At 49.4% G+C, this 17,317-nt stretch overlaps 1 protein-coding gene across 2 annotated transcripts in view; it reads right to left on the bottom strand.

Annotated features, from left to right (window-relative positions):
* The window catches only part of DNAH2 (dynein axonemal heavy chain 2), a 137,516-nt gene extending 128,714 nt beyond the window's left edge, over positions 1–8,802 (bottom strand). Inside the window, exons 1-2 of one of the 2 annotated variants that reach the window (XM_083580733.1) lie at positions 8,619–8,802; positions 5,120–5,265 (exon numbers count right to left, since the gene is read on the bottom strand). In XM_083580733.1, coding sequence (XP_083436859.1) covers positions 5,120–5,249 — 130 coding nt within the window. In that variant the 5' untranslated portion in view covers positions 5,250–5,265; positions 8,619–8,802. Of the gene's footprint in view, positions 1–5,119; positions 5,266–8,428; positions 8,446–8,618 lie in introns of those variants that run through there. The other variant, XM_083580734.1, reaches the window with a different exon arrangement.
* Positions 8,803–17,317: the final 8,515 nt, after the last annotated feature.

The raw sequence follows: 17,317 nt of genomic DNA, 5'->3' as shown, positions 1-17,317 counted from the left end.
CAAATCCACACTCGATCAAGAGGATGGAAAGCTCTCCTTCTGGGAGCCTGATGGATGTGAGGCTGGCACCAGAGAACACCTGGGTATAGCTGTCTGTCTCTTGCTGCGTTGTCCTCCTATAAAAGGACTGCTGCAACTTTCCCTGGAGAAGATCAGAGGACTGAGGGATGGCAGGCAAGGCCACCGCAGGCAGCCCCTGTGCTGGGATAGTGGGATGTGCAAAATTAACACCGGCTCTCACCATATGGCAAGCCGGAGGAATATAGCAGCTGGCACAACTGGAACGTGAAAGCAGACTCAGCAAGCAAGGAGCAGGAGAGGGGAAAAACTGCAGCAGGCGCGTTTCCCTCGGAGGGAGGCAAATCAGAGAAGAGTAGCTATGGTGTACTGCTGCAGCAAACACATCCAGAGGATGTGGCTAGCTTTTGACCAGGCTTTCTCAACCTCAGCCCTCCAGATGTTTTGAGACTACAATTCCCATCATCTCTGACCACTGGTCCTGCTAGCTAGGGATGATGGGAGTTGTAGGCGAAAAACATCGGGAGGGCCAAGGTTGAGAAAGCCTGCTTTTGACTAACTGGCCTTTTGCAGAGGAGATCCAATGGCCAAAGAAGTCCTCAGAGCTCGGTTGGTTTCTGCAAAGAGAAGGCCTCCTCCGACTATTGGCACTAAGCGCCTGCCGCTGGCTTGCCCCCACTATGGAGGGGACCGATTTCACACGATGGGCTGACATGTCATGCAACATAACCACACAATATTGAGGGGAGCCCAGCCCGCTGCTTAAGAACTTGGGGGGGGGAGTGTAACAAAGTGCCTCAGCCCGTTGGGCCTCGGTCTAGCTGGCATGCCTGCCCCCCCAGCTACAAACGTGACTAAGGCCAACCCCTTTCCAATACATTGTCCTGGCAAATGGGCCATAAGCCAGGTCCAAGGTAGTTTTTCCAGTCCAGCCACATTCTCTCCTGGAGGCAAGGGCCTGCATGCCAGTGGTGAGCAGGGCCAGAGGCAAAAAGTGGGCAGAGCAAGGGATGTAACAGATGAGGTTTACACACACCCCTCTCTCTCCATCCTCCATCCAGGTAAGCAGAAGCCATTATCCACCATTCAAGGACACAGTCCAGCCAGGCAAAAGCACTCAAGGAGGTGCCGAGCAGGGCCAATGAGTGGCCTGGAGAGGAGGGGTGTGGCTTGGGGAAGGGCCTGAGGGTCGGACAAAGAGCCTTGGAGCCTTTGGATGTGAGGTTTTTCATCCCCACCCTAAACTCTAGGTGAGAGAGGATGCCTCTCCCAGGATAACTGGAAGATCTCATTTCTCGTTAAGGCTCATAGCGCTTTTTGTCAAGCGAGGGATCTCTCCGAGGACTGGTAACTCAATTGTTAACCAAACCCAGCTTGGGGAGACGCATGCCGTCTGCTCTCCTCCTACTGCTGCCATCTGATCAGGGGTTACCTGCTATTGTTAACTGACAGACAAGGTCCCATCCTGCTTCCTTTCCTTCCCCCGCTCGCCACCACCCACTGCTGGAGGAGAGGGAAGACAGGGAGAAGGTGGGATGAAGAACAGGAGGCGGCCCCTGCAGGTGGGATCTCCAGGCAAGAAATGGCCTGTTGCCCACTCCCTTCATAGGGATGGGTGGGCTGCAAAGATGACACCTAAGACTGGCTCTCCCAGAGTGGGTGGGAATGGGGGGGCTGTGAAACTGGTCCCCCTCCCCAGGTGCCATCGCTTCAGGCATTCTTCTCCCCAAACAGTTGGGGATCTGGGTATGTTTAGCCTGGAGAAGAGAAAACTGAGAGAAGATAGGATAGCCACCTTCAAATATCTCAGGGGCTGTCACATGGAAGATGGAGCAAGCTTGTTTTCTGCTGCTCCAGAGGGCAGGACTCGAACCAATGGATTCGAGTGACAAGAAGGGAGATTCTGACCAAACATCAGGAAGAACTTTCTTCCTGGAAGGTGGTGGGCTCTCCTTCCTTAGAGGTTTTTAAGAAGAGGTTGGATGGCCATCTGTCAGGGATTCTGTAGCTGTGATTCCTGCATTGAAGGGTTGGATTAAATGACTTTGTGCTCCCTTCCAACCCTTCAGTTCTATGATTCTTTGAGCCACGGGTCCAGGAAACCTCAATGAAAGCTGGAGAAAAATGGAGTCAAAATCTGTCCACCTGCAGAGAAGCAAGAGCAAGGAAAGAAAGGCAGAAGTCTCAACCTGTCCAATCCAAGAGGATTTGGAATTTTGAGAGGAAACTTTGGTGCCCCTTACAAGCCCCATTCCACCCTTGCACACACACACATTTTAAGCAAATCATGTCTCCCCCTAGAACCGCCAAAAGCTGCAGCTAAGAAGAAGAAGAAGAAGAAGAGGAAGAAGAAGAGGAAGAGGAAGAAGAAGAAAAAGAAGGAGAGTTTGGATTTGATATCCCGCTTTATCACTACCCGAAGGAGTCTCAAAGCGGCTAACAATCTCCTTTCCCTTCCTCCCCCACAACAAACACTCTGTGAGGTGAGTGAGGCTAAGAGACTTCAGAGAAGTGTGACTGGCCCAGGGTCACCCAGCAGCTGCATGGGGAGGAGCAGGGAAGCGAACCCAGTCACCAGATTACGAGTCCACCGCTCTTAACCACTACACCACGCTGGCTAAGGGGGTCATTGTAAAAACAAAAACAAACCCCCCCCCAAAGGTAATGGGCCCAGGATACTTCTGCCCCACATCTGTAACATGAGCACTGGGGAACGTTGCTCAGCCTCCCATCCCTGGTTAGAGATGTCCAGAGCAAGGCTGGCTCTCTGCCATTTGTTTGTGCCCCCCGCAGAGCGGCATGTCTTGTGGCGCACAAGCAAAACCTGGAAAACTAGAAGCAGGCTCCACGGCTGAGTTCCCCTGCACACACATCGCAGGCATGTCATCTGTTTCACCTCTGCACCTCGGAGACCTCGGGAATACTCTCCTTTGAATAATATGCCTTAACCAGCTCTGGGAGTGGGGCAGCACCTCTCAGCGGCCAGGCTGGAGCCCAAGGCCACTGGATGCTTCTCTCCTGGCAGAGCAGAATCCATCCACGGCCGGACACCCGCAAGACACCTGTAGCTGCGAGGAGGAAGAGGCGGCTTCTTCCAGCAGCTGGCATCCATCCCCCCGCTTCAAAATCAAATGATCGTAACAAATAAATAGATAAGCTTTCCTGATGCCGAAGCACGTCCCATGTGGACCTCCTCCCATCTCACTGCTCTGTATTTAGATTATGTGCAGTTTAAAATCAGTACTGGAGGCGATGCGTGATTTTGCCAGCTGGGCTTTTTTAACCCCCCCTAAAAAATCTATAAAAATTATAAACAAGCAAACAGATGAATAAGCAAGCGCGGACAAGACGAAGGAGCCCAGGGGGGCCGACAGGACGATTAGCCAAGGGGCAGGTTCAGATCGGAGGGGCTTCCTCCTCCTCCTCTGAACCACAATGTTCCTTCAGGAGGGTCTACCTCTGTCCAGCCTCTTCCCTCCCCTCCTCTCGCCCAGCTCCCTTTCATCTCCTCTCCCGCACTCCCTGTTCCATAATCAAACTCCCTGCGCTCGCCGAAAAAGAGCCTCCCGCGGCTCCGGCTCGTGGGGGCCCAGCCACAGCTGTACTTCCCAATTCAGGCAGCATTCAATCGCCTGACAGGGGATGTCATTTCCCTGCCTGTCGTGGCAGATGGGATTGGTGGAGAGGGGCTCTGCGCCCGGTTACATTAGGCAGACGAAGGACCACCGCCAGGATGCAAGCGCTGCTCGGAGCTTTGAAGAGCTGCCGTTTGGAAATCCCGATGGGTTACTGTGGAAACACACCGGAGGAATGGGGACGGGGGGTGCTAAGGGGGCGGGGTGAGTGGGAGACAGAAGGCACGAGATGCGGCTACTGCCCACAATGACCTTTGGGGGGTTCTAATGCCACAGGGCGAGGTCCAGAAATAGAAGAATTCTTTTTTTGGGGGGGGGCCGCTCTGGTCTCCTAGCTCAGCTTATACAAGGTGCAACATATTATTATTATTTTATTCAAAAGACCCAAACGCATGGCTCGGAAGGATGCTAACGACGAGGAAATCACAAGTGTTTGCTTGGCCAGCGCTACGCCAAAGCAGCCGGCCTGATCCAGATAAGGAGATCGGTGCACAGAAAGAGGCGCTGGGCTCCTACTGCCTGCTGGATCAGGAACCGAGAGGATGCACACCCGAAGGCTGCCTGCACACACTCCCCATCCACACACCCTGGTCCAGCGAAGCTGGTCACATGCAGCTTCAGCCATTTTTATGCCAAGACGGAATCACAGCATTGGACTTTTGCAAAATAAAGAATCGTCAGAAATGTTTCCAAATGGCAGCGGGCAACGCTGGAGGGGAGAGTGGGAGGAAGAGGATGGAGGGCAGGCATAGAGCTCAAGGGTCTTCCTCCAAGGTTGGCAGAAGGTAGTCCAGATCAGCAAATAGATCGGTTCCTCCTCTAGCCCTTGGCAGAGAGGAGGGAAGTTAGGTTGAGAGGACAAAAGCAGCTGGGAAGGTGGGCATTCTCAACTCTAAGGTTCCCAAAACGTTGCAGCTGCCCCCCACCTGGATGTTACCCTTCTTACGAGGAGGCCTGTGTGTATTCTGCAACGCTTGGGATCACACCACAAAAACGAAGAAGGAAAAAGAATAGAGATGAAACGCTGCAATCTGAGCAATCAGCTTCTTTTCTTTCAGCAAAGGTATGTTTGAAAGAGTGAGAAATCTCACAAGCCAACTCAGGGCTGAGGGAAACTTCTTGTGGCTGTGAGAGCAGGGTGCGGGGAGCTCATTTGGCAGTCTGATGAGCTCCTCCCCAGAGCTAGCAAAGCCCTTCAAAATAATAAGCCACCGTAGGCAACTGCATTATTTACATTGCAGTTTTGTGAGGCCTGTGAGGAGCAGTGAGTGCACACAGCTGTCCCCGAGGATGGAGCCCACACACAACACTTAAAAGATCCGGCTCCAGTGGCAAAAAGCCTCGTCACGGGTGCCAAACGTTCCTGAGGTGGCGGATCAAAGGGGCACTCAGCCTACTCAGCAGGATCTACCCAGAGGATCTGGGACCGGTACACCTGAAAGGGAAACAACTTTTTGTGGAAATACCAGGAGGCTCCTCAGGGATGAGCGGCTCTGGGGGCGTTTCGCTCTGCTGCTGCACTGGCACAGGGGCTGTACGGCTGCTGGTCTTCTTCCCTTTCTTTTCGCCAGGCGTGCCACGCCGCTTGGCACTCATCTTTCACCACGGGATCCTGTAAAAAGTCATAAACACCGTGAAGAAAGGCAAGGCACACAAACCAGAAAGAATGGCTCTTTGGCTAGAGTCATCGCCGTTGTTCGTTGCACCCTCCCCTCTCTCTCTCTCTTTACCGCTTCCTCTGCCCTCCTTTAATGTGGCCCCCAGTGTGTCTCAGGGGCCAGGACCTGGGTTCAAGTCCCTACTCAGTCATGAAGCTCAGAGGGCAACCCTGCATCTCTCTCTCTCAGCCTAAACCAGGCTTCCTCAACCTCGGCCCTCCAGATGTTTTTGGCCTACAACTCCCATGATCCCTAGCTAGCAGGACCAGTGGTCGGGGCTGATGGGAACTGTAGTCTCAAAACATCTGGAGGGCAGAGGTTGAGGAAGCCTGAGCTAAACTATCTCACGGGCTTGGTGTGGGGGTAAAATGAGGTGAGAACTATCTATCCACTCCTTGGGCAGGAGAAATAAAGCGCAATGAAAAATAATATGCCCCTCCATGAGCCCAGCAATCAGATCAACCTGTTCCCGTGCACAAATCTTGGTGGGCAGCACTGCTATTTCTCCATACTCCCTAATCTCCGCCTTCGTCTATTATATCCCTTGTCCATCACTACAGCCTCATGTCACCTTCCCAACCAAATCACTCTACACACCTTTCCATGCCCAGCCAGTCAGTTTCCACCTACCAACTTTCAACCCACGCAACATCCTCCTTCCAACACCATCAATTCTCTCTATCATCGCATTCAACTAGTTGCCTCTCTCCCACCTCACCTGCTGACCTCAAGCCCCCTGGGCACGTCTTTCACCAACCCACACATGTGAATGTGATCAGCATCCATCCTCCAGCCAGGACCCAGCACTGTCACCGACTAACTGTCACCCCCTTTATTTTATTACAGTTATGTTATGCTGTTATTATTAATTACCTGCCTTTCACTCTAAGGTCCCAGGGCAAGTTACGACATCAAAACACAACATTAAAAAGCAGCTTAAAACTACTTACAATCACAAAAATAAGGTGGGTCCTAAAAATCGACACCTCCAGTATCAAATGCAAGGGTAACTGCCCTTTGAAGGGCAGTATACAAATTTAATAAATTAATAATAATAATAATAGTAATAGGGGTATCAAATGAATGAATTTATTATTTTGGTCACAGACCAAATACTCACATACAAAATCAGGTCACAGCTCACATACAAAATCAGGGAAGTCATGAAATAGGGATACATTTAAATTTGCAGTTCAGTATAACAGGGACAGTACAGATATAGCAGCAATTATAATATATAAATTAGATCTTACTCACTAAAATATAACCCGAAGTTGTCATTTAAAACCTTAATCATGATGATATTACAGCTTGTTCCCTAAATTTTATGGCAACTGCACAGAATTTGGCCACCTTTAACGTGAACTCTGGATCTTTGTCCTCAGCATTTGCCAGGAGATAGATATATCATCCCTCCTCTCCAAGCTTGAAGCAGTAGACAAGGCTTCCTGCCCTCTGTCCCCCATTTTATCAACACAACAATCCCGGGAGGTAGACTGAGAAATGGCAGTAGCCTAGGGAGGGTTGATTCCCCTAATTTTTAATTGATTTTATCTGGTTGTATTTTATATTGTTAAGACCTTTTTTTCTATAAAGCGACTAAGAAATGTAATAAAAAATAACAATAGGGAAAGTCATGTTATAAGAATTCAAAGGTCTCAGGTATAGAATAAATGTTCATAAATGTACTGTACAAGGCAAACACACATACAGTATGTAAGTACATAAACCACATGTCTGAAATAGTACAGGAGAGCAATCCCGAAGCCATTTTGACTCTCTCAAATTGACCTCAAACATTTCTCTGCAAGGAGGAAGGAAATGCGAATAGCTTTCCAATGGTCTTTGGACTGTAGAGGCTTACACCTCCCTGTAAATACAGTCTGGCAAGTATCTGTTAAGCTGAGCAAACTATCAATATGTGTAAGAGATTCAGGAACTAAAAGTATTTACTATCTCAAAGGAATGGCCAGGCTACCCAGAAAAGGCAATCAAGTAAGGCATGATCAGGTATCCTGGCAGACAGAAGAGATGCAACCCTCTCAAATTTCTGCTGGAGACCGCCTCCTTCTGTGATGTAGGTATGATGTTTGGGGGGTGGTGGTCCTGGGGTACAGGATGGGCAATTTCAAAAGTCTTTATAGGGGCTTGCACACCATTGTTCTCTCCTGCCTCCTTGCAAGGAGGGGAGGGAACTCTGTTGCAACAGAAAAATAAAGATCTGCCTTGCTTTCTATGGATCTTGCCTCCATCCATCCATCTCTGACCGATCATGGACTTAGGGGACTCAGAGTCCCTTGGGGAATTGAGCAGCAAAAGCCAAACCCACTATTTTTTTCTATTTACAGGTACAGTAGGTAGCTGTGTAAGGGACACGGGTGGCGGTATGGGTTAAACTACAGAGCCTAGGGCTTGCCAATCAGAAGGTCAGCAGTTCGAATCCCTGCAACGAGGTGAGCTCCTGTTGTCGGTTCTTGCTCCTGCCAACCTAGCAGTTCGAAAGCACGTCAAAGTGCAAGTAGATAAATAGGTACCGCTCTGGCGGGAAGGTAAACGGCGTTTCCGTGTGCTGCTCTGGTTCGCCACAAGCGGCTTAGTCACGCTGGCCACAGGACTCGGAAGCTGTACGCTGGCTCCCTCTGCCAGTAAAGCAAGATGAGCACCGCAACCCCAGAGTCGGTCACGACTGGACCTAATGGTCAGGGGTCCCTTTACCCTTTACCTAGCCGTGTTGGTCTGCCGTAGTCGAAACCAACAAACAAAATTCCTTCCAGTAGCACCTTAGAGACCAACTCCCAGTAACAAACTCAGTTGGTCTTTAAGGTGCTACTGGAAGGAATTTTTTATTCAGAGTTGTTCCGCCTGGCCTTTGGCCTGGCGCCAATTTGATTCCCTCCCCCTCTTTCTTTTTCCTTCTCCTTCTGTGATGAGGCTGCATTTTAACATTTTAATATTTTAATGTGGTATTTTAATCTTGTTTTTAAGTTGTATTCATTCAATTTGTTTTTATTATTGCTTGTTAGCCGCCCTGAGCCCAGCCTTGGCTGGGGAGAGCGGGGTATAAATAAAAATTATTATTATTATTATTATTTTATTTTTTTCTATAACAGCCCTAACCTGAGTCACGATTCGAACCTGGGTCTCCCTGAGCCCAGGTGCAGCACCTTAACCACACTGGAACCCACTTGTCCCTTTCCAGCCACCGTCCCCTATTTCCCCCTTGCCCCCCCCAACCAACCAGCCCCCACCCCTGCCCCATTTCCACGTTGCGTCCGTCTCCCCCCCCCAAATCCTCCACAATACCCACCTTTCCCAGCTCCCAACTTGGCACCTGTTCCCCCCCTACAACTCCAAACGCTCTTGGTCCTTTCCCAGACTCCGCCCACCCCTCAACGTTTCCCCGGGCAACGGATCAAACGGAAAAAGCTTAGGGGAGGAGCGCGAGCTCCGCGAGGCTACCAATGGGGCGGCGAGGGAGGGGCTCGCGGCCTAAAAGGCTGCCTCAAGCAACCGTTGCGAGGGCGAGGAGGCGCGCGCTCGCCTCGTCATTTGTAATCGGAGGGAGGCGGGACTTGCTAAGCGGGGAGGGGCTGTGAGACCAGTGAGGGACATGAGGAGGAGGAGCGAAAGACAGCGTTCCTGCCTTGCGCGTGTCAGCTGGGAATGGGGAGGAGCCGGAGGGGCGGGGCGGTGGATTGACGATGTCAATCACTACACAGGCTCGAGGACGCAAAAAGGGAGCGTTGTGGAGGGAAAAGGCTTGTCAATCACGTTCAGAGCGTCACCTAATTGGATAAAGTTTGAGCCCGGGGCGGGAGCGATGTGATAAGGCCCCATTTTTTTAAAAAAAAGCGTTGGACGATGTGAGAGACGTTTATCCCTCATACGTCGAGATACCAGCCCACTCAGAATATGTCTGAGGGAACTAATTCTTCCCTCATCGTTTATTTATCCCATGTTGGGTGGGTGGCGGGAAAGGGAAGGTTTCCACAGTGTCTTACAAGTGTCTGTGACAAAATAAAATTGCCAACTGTCAGAGTTGTTGTTGTTGAGTCGTTTAGTCGTGTCCGCCTCTTCGTGGCCAGAGCACGCCAGGCACTCCTGTCTTCCACTGCCTCCCGCAGTTTGGTCAAACTCATGCTGGTCCCTTCGAGAACACTGTCCCGCCATCTCGTCCTCCGTCGTCCCCTTCTCCTTGCGCCCTCCATCTTTCCCAACATCAGGGTCTTTTCCAGGGGTCTTCTCTTCTCATGAGGTGGCCAAAGTATTGGAGCCTCAGCTTCAGGATCTGTCCTTCCAGTGAGCACTCAGGGCTGATTTCCTTCAGAATGGAGAGGTTTGATCTTCTTGCAGTCCATGGGACTCTCAAGAGTCTCCTCCAGCACCAGAATTCAAAAGCATCCATTCTTCGGCCATCAGCCTTCTTTATGGTCCAGCTCTCACTTCCATACATCACTACTGGGACAACCATAGCTTTAACTATACGGACCTTTGTTGGCAAGGTGATGTCTCTGCTTTTTAAGATGCTGTCTAGGTTTGTCATTGCTTTCCTCCCAAGAAGCAGGCGTCTTTTAATTTCATGGCTGCTGTCACCATCTGCAGTGATCATGGAGCCCAAGAAAGTAAAATCTCTCACTGCCTCCATTTCTTCCCCTTCTATTTGTGATGGGACCAGTGGCCATGATCTTCGTTTTTTTGATGTTGAGTAATAACTAATAAATAAATAATCCAGCAGCTGCTGTTCTGTCTTAGCCACACTCCCAGCATGCACTGCGTTGGATCCTCCATAGTGTTGCTCTGCTAAGGCGTATCTGCTATTGCCAGAGCTGGAAGGGGACATGTCAGCCCTGACAACCAGTATACACCACCTGAGGAAAAGGTGATTTTTACATTGTGTGTAGCGAGAAGGAACTGTCCTCAAATGAATATGCAGTACTCTGGCCGCCCACAGTCCTTAATAGGCCCTTTCCATACCATTGGGCAAAGCGAGGTGGCAGGACTCAGTTCAAAGGCAGCAGCACATTGTTGGTTAGCTAACTCGTATTTTGACCACTGCAAATGCCATTCAGATCACCTGAATGAGACGCCAGGAAGTTTGGCAGCAGCTCAATTAAGTGCAACCCCTGCTGCGGTTTTTTGGCTTCCGATCAACATGCTCAAAATCTGAACGCTCAGGCACAGATTACCAAATGCAAAAATACAAAGATAAGGAGGCCTGTTTTCAACCAGGAGAAAATGCCCTAGGGATCAAGATGCCAGCCATTGTAACATCAAAATGGATTCAACATGAAAATGAACAAGATGGGTGTGTGTGGAGGTGACTCACATTGAGTCAATGAACCACTAAGCAAAGGTACAGCAGGATATATATTTCATGTCCACAGATTTCTAATTGATACCAATATGAAAGAATCAATAATCACAATATTGCAGGATCACAATGCATGAGCAATAATATTCCCCCTCCCTCCACATTATTGTGGCCAACCATGGACGTACCTTTGCTTAGTGAAGGAATCCTCAACATAGTCCCTTCAGATATCGCTGGAGTCAAGCCTCCATTGTCCCTGACCATTGGCCATGATGGCTGCTGAGGATGATGGGAGTTGGAGTCCAACAATATTTGAAGGGCGCTACATCAAACATGAAACTCACACATACAAGCAAAGGATCATCTTTGAGGAATGCTGCCAGTTGTAGAAGCTGGACTCTTGGCTAGCACCATTACCGTCAAGATTGCTAACACTGTTGGCTGATATTCTACTTAAAAGTTCTCAGGGTAGCGCACAAAGCCAAACACAAATAGCAATCTGACATTTTAACAAGACCACAATACAATAAAAGACGTAAAGTCGATAAAAATACTATAAAACAGCTGGGCAAGATTGCAGCAGGACTGAAAGCAGCAATTCTTCCAAGCTACAAACTCGCAGCCACTTACACTCATCTAGAGTGGCCACTTATGCACGGCCCAAAAGAGGAAATGCATCACTGAAAAAAGAGGGCAGAAGAGGATACAGATTTGCAGATATGCTAATTGCTGTTTCTAGAATATGCAAATTTAGAAATAATCACTATAATTTAAATACAGATGCATCTCGCCGTAATAGGGAAGACGGTGACCAGGTGAGCTGTGCGCTTGCTGAGGCTGTCGTGAGCCGTGTTATGCAAAGTGGCATCACATAGCCTGGTCATGGATGGGAGGCAATCAACACTAATGAGCAATTAAGTTTGCACTTTGTCTAAACTCTGAAGCCACGCAAGGGATCCACCTTGAGGAATGGTAGCTAGAGGCGGAAGCCATGTGAATCAGAGGCCTCGTTCACACTTCCTTTTGCGCTGCGCTTTGCAGACATGGGTCGGCACTACTTTAAAGCTCCATGTCTTGAGCAGTTTCTTCGCCCCAGCGTTTTCCCTGGGAAAATGTATGTTTTCCTGCTGAATTAGAGCAAACGGTAATCTGGTATTCCACAACGACGTGGGTTTTCCCAGGGAAAGCGCTGGGACGAAAAAGAAATTGCTCAGACACAGAGGTTTAAAGAGCAAACCAGTGCCTGCAAAGGGCAGCGCAAAAGGGAGTCCGATGTGCCTGAGAGATAAGGAGACGGAGAGGAGGCAGAACAGTTTGGGATTTGGACTACAGCGGAGTTGCAGGGTTCATCTGGACTTAAACCTGCTCTTTAACACTGAAAGAGAGCATGTCCACACTTTGTCTTGCCTCACTGTTCTTTAGCATTTGCCCCAATTTAGAGCTGAAGAGCGTGTTTTCCCTGGAAAAGGAGTTGAGCAAGGGGGAAACTGCTCGGCGTCATGGTTTCTAGGCACAAGACAGGTGTAAGTGTGGATGAGCCCAGAGCAAATGTCAGTTGGGTTTCCTGCCAATTGGCATTTGCTCCGAATTCAGCGCAAAACAGCAGGTTTATCAGGGGTAATTTGGTGGGGGAAATAGAAAACTGCTCAGATCCTTGCCTAGAAAACATGGGACAAGCAATAAACTGCTCAGACCCGTGTTTTCTAGGCACGGGACGAGCAGAAGTGTATTTAGAGAAAAGATAAAAGTGTGTATCTGAAGAAGTGTGCCTGCACACGAAAGCTTATACCAAGAACAAACTTAGTTGGTCTCTAAGGTGCTACTGGACAATTTTTAAAATGTTCTTATATATTTTGACTGCGTCAGACCACCATGGCTACCTACCTGATGATAGAATGGTGACTGGCATGGAGAAAGCATAGCTGTCAAGCGTCCCTTATTTGGCGGGACAGTCCCTTATCTCAGTGCCATGTCCCGCTGCTGCCCCTTATTGATGAGGCTTCGTTTGGCTGCTGGCTGGGCTTTCTGCCTTTGGCTCAGAGGGGCTCAGAAGTTGAACATACCTGTGCCCGGAAAATCCCTTATTTTGGCTGCTGATCCCTTATTTTCGAGGCTGCTGGTCCCTTATTTTCAAATCTGTAAGTTGACAGCTATGGGACAAAGTGGATAGAGAGAAGTTTTCCTCCCTCTCCTGTAACACTAGAACTCTAGTCATGGGATGAAGCTGAATGTTAGAAGATTCCGGACAGAAGAAGGAAAGTCCTTCTTCACATGGCACATAGTCAAAATATGGAACTTGCTCCTGCAGGAGGCAGCGATGGCCACACAATTGAATGATGCCCTAAACACCTCTCTGTTTAGAGGAAACCCCAAAACACAGGAATTAAGCCTATGCACGCCACAACCTTCCCGACCTGTAAAGCAGACTCATTTTCTCCACCTAGTTTTGTATTATGGCTGGTTACCTGTGAGAAAATGCTCCATATAGTTCATCCCCTGAGGCAACGTGCCCTTCCTGTCCCGTTCCTCCCCGCCACTGCTGCCCCCCCACCTCCAGCTTTCTTGAAATTGACACTTCAGCTCACTGATGAGACTGCATTTCCCTTCCTTTCCCCATGGTACCCTTTGTTGCCAACTCACGTCCATCAAAGGCGCACCACCGCCTGAGCAGCTTGTGGTGGCAACCGGAAGATAGGGACTTAATAACAGGGCTCGCTGGGAGCCTGCTGATAATCCAAGACCAGTGGCAGCTCCCGGGCCGATAAGACCTTGCAAAACATCCAGCTAATCTACCTTCCTGGCAGCGGACTGAGGATGCTATGCTACCTGGGAGTCACGGGTGATGCTAATAATGAGACTCCAAATGGATTCTCCTTCTTCCAGGCAGAGGTGGGGGGGGGGTGGAGAGCAACAGAGGAGGCCTCACACACACTGGCAAGGCTGAGCCCCTTCACCCCAAAACACCTCAAGGCAGTCAGCATCCCCAAGGCGTCCGCTTCTGTGTTTCAAAGCTCCTGGGGGGGGGGGGGAATCAAAACATTTAAAGGATGCATTGCAGGCTTATTGCCTCCAACTTGTGCTTTTGCTTAGGGCTGGGGGAGCTCTCTGGCTCTGAGCAAAGGCCTGCATAGCTTACAGCAAGCAAGTTTTCCTTACTTCACTCCATTTTGCTTTGTTTTGTTTTGTTTGCCTTCGTTTATTACTCACGCTTTACCTCAAGGTCCCAGGGTGGGTTACAGCATCAAAGGTTGGGGTAAAGGGACCCCTGACCGTTAGGTCCAGTTGTGGCCGACTCTGGGGTTGCGGCACTCATCTCGCTTTATTGGCCGAGGGAGCCGGCGTACAGCTTCCGGGTCATGTGGCCGGCATGACTAAGCCGCTTCTGGCGAGCCAGAGCAGCGCACGGAAACGCCATTTACCTTCCCACCGGAGCAGTACCTATTTATCTACTTGCACTTTGACGTGCTTTCGAACTGCTAGGTTGGCAGGAGCTGGGACCGAGCAATGGGAGCTCACCCCGTCGTGGGGATTTGAACCACCGACCTTCTGATTGGCAAGTCCTAGGCTCTGTGGTTTAACCCACAGCGCCACCCGCGTCAAAACCCAGCATCAAAAGCCATTTAAAACAACTTACAACCATAAAAATAAGGAGGTTCCTACAAACATACCCCACAAAAGCAAAGGTGAAGAGGGGCACCTCAAGCATTCTCCTAAAGCTGTGTGATGAAGGTGCCAAGCGCACCCCTGTGGGGAGGGAGTTCAACAGCTTAGAGGCCACCACAGATAAGGCCCTTTCCCAGGTCAGCACCCACCTCTATGAGCCTCTAAGGGCAGAGCTACTACCAAAAGGACCCCCTATGTCAATCTCAGCACCAGAGAGGGTCTGTAGGGCTGGAGGTGTCTTTTAAGCTGTTGGGGGCCTAGGTCACCTGTTCTCATTTTTCTCATGGGGTATGTCACCTACTCTCACAGTAATGAACATGGCCCTCCACCCAACTTCTACACAACTTGCATTTCTGAATTCTGAGATGGGTGGAAAGAGCCATTGATTCCTGGAGAGCCACCACTGCCAGTCAGTGTAGGCAGCTAATGGATCCCAATGGCCTAAGATGGTATAAGGCAGTTTCTTGTAACAAATAGAGAACTAGCTATCCATTCCTTGCATGTTGCTCTCCTGTCCACCCACCTTGCAATTTCTCTTATAAAAACTCTTTGCCCCTGTTATGTACTGAGTTGAATAGGATCCAAACTGCAGCAGTCTGATTGGTCCTAGAACAATAGGATCCAAAAGGCAGCAGTCTGATTGGTCCTAGATCAATAGGATTCAGAATGCAGCAGTCTGATTGGTCCTAGAACAATGCAGCAGTATGATTGGTTGGCAGGAACCACCCAATCATGCTCCAGATAGAAGTGAATCCACAACCTGATTGGCTTACAGTAGAATTCCGGAATTAGCCAATCATGTGCAGCCCATTGTGTAAATAATGTATATAAAGCAGATACTTTGAGAGGACATTCATTCATTCCTCCTCACCACTATGAGCTGAATAAAGAGCATGAAATCACCTTGCGACTCTGAGTATATTTCAGCCCCCCTCCTGCCTCCCAGCTGTTAGGAGCTGGCAACGCAACTGTGCGATACATTTAAAGCAGCGTCACAGCACTTTCAACAGTCCTGGCTTCCCCAAAATAATCCTGGGAGCTGTCGTTTTTTAAGGCGCTGCTCAGAGAACCCTCCCAGGGCTACAATCCCAGAGTCCCTTGGCAAGAGAAATTGACCGTTAAACCACTCCAGGAATTGCGGTTCTCTGATGGGAGTGGGGCCCCATAGTAACTCTTAACAAACCGTCATTCCCAGGATTATTTGGAGGAAGTCATGACTGTTGTAGTAGTACAGTAGTACTTTAAATGTACAGTGCAAGTGGAGCCTAGGTCTCTAGACTGGAAGCTAGAAACATGGGGTGCCCCATTCAGCTCTATCTTAGCAGCCTGACTAGAGGGGGTTGCTTTGCCCCTGGCTGCAAGATTGGGCTAGCAGTTGCCCATTCTAGTCGCCAGATGTTATGTACTGAAGTTCTCACCCTGGGCCAGCAGGGGGGGATACTGTAGATAGTTTTCACTCCGGTCCACATATGCAAATAAGGGATTGAAAGTGACGTTCAGTGATTGGATAGTTACAGAAAATGGTTACTGTTGCGTTCTAGTGGAGCTCTATATAAGCAGGCTGGCTGAACCCTCCAGTTCAGTTCTGTTCTGGCCTGTGAATAAACAAGAGCTGTTTGAAGAATCGCTGTGTTGTCTGGTATGTTCACCCACAACTTAACACCAGAGACTGCCCATTCTAAGACAGGTTGGAGAAAGACATACCCCTGGATACAATCCTTCTTTCACCACCCCTTCAACATTTGGCGAACTCCGAAGCAAGACTCACTCAAAACAAGCCTACTGTGAATGCTGCAAAAATCTCATTTTTCTTTTTTCCCCTTTTTTTGGTAAGCCCAAAAAGCCACATCACCATTCATTTAGCATCATTTCTCCTGCGCCCAGCCCTGGGAGAGAACACCTCTTTGCAAGCCCAAATCAGTCTTCTCAACAGTCCAAGCAATTTCTCGAGGGCCAAACTCACTATTGCTCGGGATCCCCTGGGAGCAGAAATCTTCCTCCTGTCTTGCTCTCACTCACCAAACATATACACAGCAGCTTTTTTAAATTATTTTGTAATTCACTGCCCAAATATTTCTGGCAAAGGCATTATCATGTGAAAGAGGGAGAGCTACAGGAGGGCTGAGGGAGGGGGGGAACCGACTGGGACGGAGGGAACCAGAGCGATTAGGAATGCGCCAGGGCAACATCTGGAAAGGAAGCAAGGGCATAAAAGAGAAGGCAAAGGTTGCATGGCCCTGGTGGCGTCCTCCTAGGAGAGAGGGCCCAGGGTCAGGGGGTCAGATTTCAGGGGCCAGAGCAGCAGCAAGAATTAAGGGGGGGAAAGCCAGGCCCATGGAGCAGGGGGAAGACCCCTCACAGCTGGGGGGGCAGTTCGGATTCCTGTGCCAAGGCTGAATCTGAGGCCACCGTTTTCCGTCGGTCGTTTCAACAAGAAGGACAACACCAATAATAAATAATAATACTAAAATTTTATTTATATCCCGCCGTCCCCAGCCGAAGCCGGGCTCAGGGCGGCTAACAACAATAAAATAGTGCAACATTCTTGTTATGTACTGAGTTGAATAGGATCCAAACTGCAGCAGTCTGATTGGTCCTAGAACAATAGGATTCAGAATGCAGCAGTCTGATTGGTCCTAGAACAATGCAGCAGTATGATTGGTCGGCAGGAGCCACCCAATCCAGCTCCAGATAGAAGTGAATCCACAACCTGATTGGCCTACAGGAGAATTCCAGAATTAGCCAATCGCGTGCAGCCCATTGTGTAAATAATGTATATAAAACATACTTTGAGGGGGCTTTCATTCCTCCTTCCACTATGAGCTGAATAAGGAGCATGAAATCCACTCTCGACTCTGAGTATATTTCAATTCTAAAAACATTTCATTATAAAAATTAATTAAAATCAAATTCCAAGCAGGAAGTCTGAAGCTGTGGCTCTTAAGATGCACAGCCGAAGCATAACCCCAGCAGAATCATAGAGTTGGAAGGGACCATGAGGGTTCAATGCCCCCCCCCAAAGGAATCATGGG

The sequence above is a fragment of the Podarcis filfolensis genome (genome assembly GCF_964270895.1).
Source record: "Podarcis filfolensis genome assembly, chromosome: 13".
NCBI lineage: Eukaryota > Metazoa > Chordata > Lepidosauria > Squamata > Lacertidae > Podarcis > Podarcis filfolensis.
This window is presented reverse-complemented; position numbering and strand designations above follow the sequence as displayed.